General features: G+C 42.0%; 1 protein-coding gene across 3 annotated transcripts in view; it reads left to right on the plus strand.

Moving 5' to 3' along the window:
* The first annotated feature begins 1,542 nt into the window (after nt 1-1,542).
* Nucleotides 1,543-9,208, plus strand: part of Camsap2 (calmodulin regulated spectrin-associated protein family, member 2) — a 97,412-nt gene continuing 89,746 nt past the window's right edge. For all 3 annotated transcript variants that reach the window (XM_005375145.2, XM_005375146.2, XM_005375147.2), the window contains exon 1: nt 1,543-1,769. In XM_005375145.2, the coding sequence (XP_005375202.1) occupies nt 1,631-1,769 (139 nt within the window). In that variant the 5' untranslated portion in view covers nt 1,543-1,630. The remainder of the gene's footprint in view (nt 1,770-9,208) is intronic.

Raw genomic sequence — 9,208 nt, forward strand, 5'->3', positions numbered from 1 at the left:
TGTTATGGCATAAATAAGAACAGGTTGCTCCAGGAACAATAGGGTAGCACCTCTATGACCAGAAAATCGTCAGTGGCAATCAGGGAAGGCTTCCTAGAGGGAGTGACTACTGTGAAGAGGCTTGAAAGCACAGGAATGAACAGACGGACCATACTGAGCAAGGACGCAGAGGTCTGAGAAAGCACGCCCATTTGGCAAGATGGGAGGTTTCAACAAAATTTAGCTATGAAGATTTGTAGATGCCGATCATAACGGATGTCAGTTTGCTTTGTGAAAGGGTTTGTGCTTTTTCTGAGGGAACGGAGAGGCAATTGTGTATATAGCCCTCTCAGAAAGTTTAAGTGCGGACCATCAAGTTAAGAAGGTGTCTGAGTATCACGATATTAAATATAGGTTGAGAGTTTTCAGACATGTGCAGGTCAAATTCGTAGCACCGTGTGTATGTCCCATAAAAAGTACTTTAAGTAAGTATCCGTGTTCCTGGCCGAACCACTGTGTAACCAGCATATAAAGCTCTTTGCTAGGCCTCTATCTCCTCCCTTCCTTCTCTCTTTCGCAGAGCAGACAGCAGCAGCCCAAGCCAGGCACACAGAGGATGTCCACTCAAGCGAGCACTCACTCCTAAGTGATGATTAGAAGGCAGCCGCCTAGAGCCCGGGCGCCGGCCTGGAGAGGCTGCGCATGCTCAACGCGCGGGGCCTGGATTTTGAAGGTGGAAGGGAAGAGAGCGCGGGCGGGGGCCGTGCCGGCTCCTTGCGCATGCTCAGTCTCTGCCTCTGCGCTCTCCATCTAGTGCCGCAGCCGGGAAACCGCAGCGGCGGCGGCTGAGCGGGGAACGACCCTGCGGGGCGTCAACAGGGGCGCGGCAGAAATATTCAGGGGCTTCGCTGATAAGGCTGGCTCCGAGAGTTTGAGATTTGCGGCCTGTCCCCGGCCACCGCCTTTGCCCGTCGGTCCGCAGGGAGGAAGAGCCGGGAGGCGACGGCAGCAGGAGGCGGCGGCGGCGACGTGAGGGAGCGGAGGAGGGGACGGCCGCCGGCGGCCCGCGCGCCGCAGTGATTTTGACATTTTCCCCGGCTGGGTCCGCGCGGCCGCCGGCCCTGCCGCGCTGGGTGGGTCCCCCGGCCCTTGCGCGCTCCGCGCGCCCCTCCGTCCACCCGCGCGCGGCCGGAGGGCGTCCCTGGCTCCGAGGCGAGGCGAGGCGAGGGGCGGGAGGCTGGGCGTGCGGGCATCGCCATGGCGGGGACATTTTCCACAACGTGATTGTGAAGACTCCCCCCTCCCCGCGCGCCTTAAAATTCCGGGCCCTTCCAGCCTCCACCCTCCGCCAAGCCCGTGTGACTAAGCCGAGACAAAGGGGAGGCGGCCTCGCTCACACGCGCGCTCGCGGGGCGGGTGGACGGACGGACGGACGGACGGACGCGCGGACCCGGCGCCGCCACATTCCTGTGCCCGGGGGCAGCGGGTCCCGCGGGAGGCGGCGGGCTGCTGAGCCGCTGCGCGCTCGGCGGGCGGCCCGGCGGGCCTCGCCCGGCCCCGATGCTGGGAGCTCGCCGCCCCGGCCCTCCCCGCGGCGAGGCCGCAGCATGTGAAGGTTAGCGCCCGGACACCCGAGCGGCCGCCGAGGAAGATGGGGGACGCTGCGGACCCCAGGGAGATGAGAAAGACCTTCATTGTGCCGGCCATCAAGCCCTTCGACCACTATGATTTCGCCAGGGCCAAAATCGCCTGCAATCTGGCCTGGCTGGTGGCCAAAGCCTTTGGGACAGGTAAGTGGTGGGTCTTGCCGTCCTTCTTCCTCCGGATGGTGTCCACGTCCCGGTTTTTGTTTCCTGATTCCCGAGTCCCCCTCCGTGAGTGTCTTCCCGTACGGGTTCGGGGAGATGATGGGAGACTAGGACGCGGAGAAAGAAAGGAGAAATAAAGGAAAGCAGGTTCGGGCATCAGTGAAGGCCCCCTCCCCCGCACGGCCGGGGTGCATTTGGACAGATACCTTTTGTTGCATGGCAAAAGGGTTCTTTTTTATTCGGTGGGGAATTTGTCTTGTTTTTAAGAGTGGTTTTCATTTGTGGTATTTTCCTCACTGTTCTGCATACATTTCCCCTTCGGTCATAATTGTGATTACACTACCAAGAAATCTGAATTGGTTTCTTTATTGTTGGTTGACGGTGGACAGTACGTAGTACTGTGTTGATTTTGACGTTTGTAATGGTGGCTGCTATTCACAATCCATCAGATGGGAAGTGGCCTGCGTTGAAGTGCCGTGTTAATTTTTGTTGTCATTCTTTATGCCTGTATCAGCCCTCTGTACACATTTCATGCTGTTAGAAACCATTTATTAGGACCAGTGTTTCGTTTGCTGACTATAGAGTGCTATTTTCATTTCACATTATCAGTGAGGCGTATTCCTCTCTCCAAATGTATTTTGACTTCATAAATTAAGAGAAACAAAAACAATCCTCCTTTGGGAAAAAATTTTAGAAGCATTTTTTTGAGGGCCTGTGCTGTTGACACAGAAGTTCTGTAATACAGTGGTAATTAAACACTCCCTCCATGAACCCAGGCTTTGCGGAATAACAGGAAAAGGGCCTCTTGTTGTAATTCCTTAGCTGTTGCTTTAGGAGCCCATGTTGTAGAATGCTTAAAAAATTAAGAGAGCTGGCTTTTCATTGGAAGATCTGCCTGTAATTTAGTCTGATAACTTTCAAAAGTAATTTTGCAAGATTTCTTCTCCTTAGCTAATAAACTTTGGATACATAAAATATTTACTGAGAGTTACTTAGTGTTTACAAACCTTCCTGTGGATGTTAAGTGCAGGTTTTTGTTTTGGATGGGGATGTGAAAACGCGAGTGAATGGTTTAATTCAGATTTACTCTTTAAACATATACACAGCTGAGTGTTTCCAAGACTAGTGTGATTTTCAGTGTTGGAAAATTTGAATTTTGAGAGAAACTTTACTTGGGTGTAGTTCTCTACTTATGACAGCCTTAATTTTATTCAAATTTTCATTATATTTATTTCAGAAATAAATATAATCCCTTTGAAATAACTTAAATTTTAAAAATTTCTTGGGAATTAAACATCCAGATTATCACATAGGGAGCACAGAGTATTACTGTTTTTTAAAATTTCCTACTGAGAAAAGCAGTGTAAATAATACATTTTGGTTTCAATTTAAGCAGCATACTAAATATAATGTCCAATTGGAGGTTAAATGAAGGCTATTTAGGTAGGAAAGATGGAAATTTATATATTAACCTGTGTAGAAAAGGAATATATACAAAATGGAAGGCAGAGAATGAGAGAAACATTTTCTTTCCACTTGAACCAGAGGATGCCTATAGTACAGGTGTCAGAATTTTGCTGTGTATTCACAAAGGCTTCCAACCAGAAAATGGCCTACTTTCTGGATATGTGTCAGGCAGGAATCTGGACCACTTGATAAACACACATTGAACACACTTGAGAAGAAAAGAGGTGAAAGAAACATAGTATCAATGGAATCCTATTTCTCAGGTACTCTGGTAGATGCTTTGCACTAAGTTGTACGTTTGAGAGTCATAGCTCAGTGATGTGGTTAGGAGTGTGTACCCCATTTAAACAGAAGGAGGACTGCAGTTAAACAACTCTCCCACTATGACACTGTTAGTATATGGTGGAGAAGGTTTTCATTTGAAGTCTGCCTACAAAGGGTAAGATATTAGTGAAGGTGGGACATGCCTGTTATATATTCAGAACCCTAAATCCATAGTTCATTTATTCCTTCAGCAACCCTATAGATGTTATTCTTGTTTTGCAGATGAAGAAACAGGCTCAGAGATTATTTTGCACAATGATTCAATACCTGGCCATTGGTGTATACTACATGCTACTTCAGGTCTTCATGACTTATTGCTTTGTACTCTGCACCATTGTTCACAGTAACTGTTAATCAGAGTAAACTGTTAATCTACATGTTAAAGTTTAATTTTTCTCTTTAAAGGTTGGACAGTTCTTAACCTGCTTTCAGGTGTTTTAGATGAATATTGTAGGTACTTAGTTGCATTTGTCTTGGCAGCAGTTGGAATAGCTAAAAAGGTAGTATACAAGTTAGGATAAAACTAAATTTAGGACTTTAAGAAAGTGATTTTGACTCAGGAGGCTGAGGCAGAAGGATCTCCAGGAGTTCAAGGCCAGCCTGGGCTACACAATGAGTTCAAGGCCAACCTGAACTGCAGAGTGAGACCCCGTCTTGAAAAACACAAATAAAAAAGTGACTTTGAGAGCTGGGTGTGGTAGTGCACACCTAAAATTCCAGCACTTGGAATGCTGAGGCAGGAGGATTGCAGTGAGTTCAAGGCCAGCCTAGGCTACTTAGTGAGTTCAAAACTAGCCTAAACTACATAAAGAGACCTTGTCTCAAAAAAAAGTGACTTTGTAACAAAAAATTAATATATTATTAAGAATGTAACCTGATGTGTTACCACATGCCAGTAACATTTCAGCTACTGGGGAGACTGAAGTAGAAGGATCGCAAGTTCAAATCTAGCCTAGGCAATTTAATGAGACCCTGTCTCAGAATAAAAAAGTTACTCCCCCTGTGCTTGCACACTTCATTTTTTAATCAACAGTCTTTTAATGTATAAATTTATGGAGTAAATAGAATTGATTTTACTTTTTTGTATGTTCGTTTGCTACATTTATATAGAAAAGGTTAATAGACATATTTCAAAGTTAACACCCAACTATAACCACAGCAAAGTATAACTTTTAAAAGTTTTCAAGTATGATTTATTAAAAATCTCTTTTAACAATGACATAAAAAGTTTTGTTTTGTTTTTGCTAGCAAACTGAATTTGACATATGAAAAGTAGTTTGAGAACCATATGTTGGGAAAGTCATTTAAAGGATGAAGTAATTGAATTGTAAAAAATAAAGCATTAACGTTGTTATCACCTAGAAAACAGATACAGAGTATTTATTTAATTTGAAGTCTTACATCAGTAGCTTTGAATAATGTTCTTCTGTTTGCCCTAAAAATATCCAAATAGCTGAAGTCTTAGTTTATTTTGTGGAAGATTTTTTTGATCAAATGAAAAAAAAGTTTGTTTAGATGAATTTGTAGCAATAAACATACACTCGAGCTACTTCAAGTAAATGGCAAAAGAAGAACTTAACCCATTCAGGCAATAACATGACTGAATTTGCTTTAACTACTCTGCTGCTTTTAATACCTTGGAAAAATGATAGGTGCAGAACTTCTTGCCGCACTCTTTTTTACTAAATTCTTGAGTTTGAAATTCTTGACATGGAATTCAGGGACTAATTTCTAGTATGTTTTTAATTTCAACCTTATCAATTATTCCCCTTTCTATACCATTTAGTTTAGTGATATAAAATTATTTCCTATTATAAATATGGTGGGGTTTTTTTGGTAACAGAACTCGAACTCAGGACTTTATGCTTGCCAGGCAGGCACTGTGCCCCTGAGCTATATCCCCAGCCCGAGATTTCCTGCTATAAATACACCTTGTTAAATTTCTTTGTATATCCCCACAGATCTTGTCAAAATGTGGCATAAGCCTGATTCTGATGCATATGTGAAGACTGTGAGCACAGCATTGTACTTAAGAGAGACTCAGAGCAGCCAGGCCAGTTTGGGATGTAATTGCAGGAATCTGGGTAAAAAGTAGGCTTAAAATGGGGTGGAAATGACAATAAAGCTATTAGTACTTGTTGGGCAATTATTATTGTGTGTCAAGCACTTCACACATAGTATCTCTTTTTAATCTTCATGACAGCCTTATGAGGTAGAAACATAATTATTCTGTCTTTACCCATGAGGAAAGTGAGGCTCACGGGTTTAGGAACTCATCCCAAGCCAGTCAATGTCTGCAGCTGGGATCTGAACTAGGGAAATCTGACTTCAGTCTGCGCTCTTAACCACTATACTCAGTGGATAGAAGTTGAAGGGCTGGAGAAGAAGCAGATGATTGAAAAGATGTGGAAATGTAATCCTTAGTATTTCTAACAAATTTGGGGTGCAGGGGAAGTGATTTAAATGCAAAGAGAAAATAAGGATAAGGTCACCTGAGGTTTTAGGGAAGATGAGGTTACCCGAGATTGAGATTTAGTGAGTGGGAGGATGTAGTGAGGTGCCACTGACAGAAATAAAAAATCAGCAAGTTGGAATGGGAGTACAGCACTTTGAAAACAAACCTGATTTTTGGCCACATATTTCATCGGATAAATCCAATAAGATAGACAGCTATGAGTGTAGGTCTACAGTTTGAGGAGTTAAGGCTAGAAATAATAATTTGGTAGTCTGTATAACAGTGGAATTGGAATTGGAAGTAGATGTCATCGTAGAAGGAGAGAAGAAATTTGAGATAGATTTAGAATAGAATATTTAAAATGGGGACAAAAGCTGAGGAAAAGGAGGTAGAATTAAATCACTTAGAGAGTTGGGAAGAGAATTAAGAAAGTGTAATAATGCTGAAGCCCTGGGAGGAAAAAGTTTAAGGAAAGTGGTCTAATAAACAGTATCAAGTATTGTAGGTTTAAGCAGTGCCTCTCTTGTAAGAGTTTATAATGCTTTAGTAGAGGAGATAATGATGAATGTATAACTATAGTAGAGTTCAGGAAGTCTGTGATAAGAGCTGTGTGAAGGGAACAGTGATATTCAGAAGGAGACTGGTTAGGCAGGTATGGTGTGAAGAGGTTACTTGTAGCCTCCATGGCCTGTGAAGAAAGAGCTGTGTACTGGAGTTTAGATCCTCAAGAGAAGCAGGCCTAATTGAAAGTATTGTAGATGGAAGAAATCCTTTTGAGTGTAGGCATGGGTTGTGACACCCAGGTTGTGTTAGTGAAGCAGTATAGACCAGGTAGATTGGAGGAGGTTTATGTAATGAAGTAGTGGGAAATACAGCTTGAAAGGTAATTTGGGACATAATAGTATGTAAGGCCAGGTTAAAGAATTTGGAATTTATTCAGTAGAAAAGCAAATAGTCATAAATGTATTGGATTAGAAAAAAGAACTATTACTAATTTAGATCAGTACTAATAACATGTACTTTGTGCTAATTGCAGTACTATTCTGAGCATTTTACATACATTTTTCTTTTAATTCTAAGAATATACCTATTAAGTGGATATTATTTCTCCTAAAACACTAAAGCGTAGTTTCCAAACTATAGAGCCGTTGCCTGGATAATTCTTTGTTTGTGGGTGCTGTCCTGTGCATTGTAGGATTTTAGCCTAAACATTGACTTTTTATCAACATATTTCTAAGTTAAAGGCATGTACAGTAATATCTTTGCAATTTTCTTCTCCTCATTTACTGATTTCTTTTCTGGGGCATTTTCCTGAAGTAACTTTTCCTCCTTACTGAATGAATAGTCATGACAGTAAACACTAACATACCACTCTGAATTGTGGTTTATAGTATACACACATAGTTACAAAATGTTCCAATTTATTATTCTCACACTTAGGTTGCATATTATTTCTCATTGTGGGATGGAATCATATTTTTAAACCACCCCCTTGCCCCCATGCATACAAAGAATTGAATGCAGGGGCACTCTGCCACTGAGCTATGTCTCCAGTCATTTTGAAATTTTGAGACAGAGTTTCACTGAGTTGTCCAGGCTTGCAGTTCTCCTGCTGAGCCTTGTGAGTAGCTGATATTACAGGCATAGGCCACCACACCCAGGTTAGTATTATGTTTAAGAATTCTTTTTATTAAAAATATTTTTCAGTCAGGTGTGGTGGTACATGCCTGTAATCCCAGCACTCTTTCTTGCAAGCTGCATCAGGAGGAAGATTGTAAATCTGAGCCCAGGCTGAGAAAGTTGGCAATTTAACGGGGCATGTAGGTTAGTGAGAAGGTCCTGGATTCAATCCCCAGCACCACAAAAATTAATAAAAATAAAAGAGAAGTCTCCTTCCTACCTGAACTGCTCAGTTTCTGTTTTAAAGCAAAGTGACATCAGAAGACCATTTTTCTAAACATCTCTTGGAATACACTTAAAAATAATTGAGATCATATATTTTATATTATGTATATTTTACCACAATTAAAAACAAAAGGTCTTGGGTACAGGATGGGAAGTAGATTACAGCGGGACCAAGTTATAGAGGGGGAATTCAGTTGGGAAGTTATTATGGTGCAGGAAACAGATAATGGCAGCTTGAATTTGGATAGTTTCAGTGAATGTGGAGAGACATGAGTAGATGTAAAAGACAGGGCTTGTTGATCAATTGGATATGTGGAAAGAAGGGTGAGGTCTTGGGAAATGTTAAGATTAATTGTAGTGTTTTGTATTTCATGGGGAGGAAAAAAAAATTTAAAACCAGGGCAGTGTAGAGTCTCAGAAGCTCAGGAAGAGAATATTGCAGATGAAATATAAGACACAATGAAGGAGAAAGATTAAGCAAGAACAAGTCTCAAAATGATTCCTTGAATTTAGAACAAGGAGTCATTGATAACTTTGTTGATAATATTTGGAGAGGAATTGAGAGACAGATGTGACTGGGTCAAAATGAATGGGAGATTTTATCAGTTATGGTACCTTAATCTTCCTCAAAATATCCCCCTCACTTTGAACACACTTATCCCATTTTTCTTGCCACTTTCTGAAGCAGTTCTGGAAGTTCTCTTTCCTGTCTTTATGAGGTGTGATCAAAAATACAGTGAATGCTGCTTCCAAGTGCCATCCAACCAGAAAAGCAGGCTCATAAAAAGAACAGTGTGTCCTCATCCACTTTATTTACCAGATTTGGCACTGTGTAACTTCCAGCTCTCCCCCAAAGTAAGAAATGACTATGAAAGGTAAACATTTTGAATTGAAAGACATTGACTACAACTAAAGACACTGAAGAGGACTTCCAGAACTGCTTTAAAAAGGCAAGAAAGATGGAATGTGTGTTTGAAGCAAGGAGAAGTATTTTCAGAGAGATGAATGGCAATGTTTCATTTACTATAATAATTTTTTAAAAATTTAAACATTCACTGTATTTTTCAGTCATACTGTGTAATAGTACCTGGTCTCACACCGTATACTACACCGTTCAGAGTTCTCACCTAGTCATTGCATGAAGGCTCTGCACTCTTCTCTTACTTTTTTCTCTTTAAACAAAACTATTAGATTATATCTTAAGTATATACAGTAGGGGCTGGGGATTTAGCTCAGCGGCAAAGTGCCTGCCTGGCAAGCGCAAGGTCGT

The sequence above is a fragment of the Chinchilla lanigera genome, unplaced genomic scaffold (assembly GCF_000276665.1).
Source record: "Chinchilla lanigera isolate Chin_1 unplaced genomic scaffold, ChiLan1.0 scaffold00005, whole genome shotgun sequence".
NCBI classification, from domain to species: Eukaryota; Metazoa; Chordata; class Mammalia; order Rodentia; family Chinchillidae; genus Chinchilla; species Chinchilla lanigera.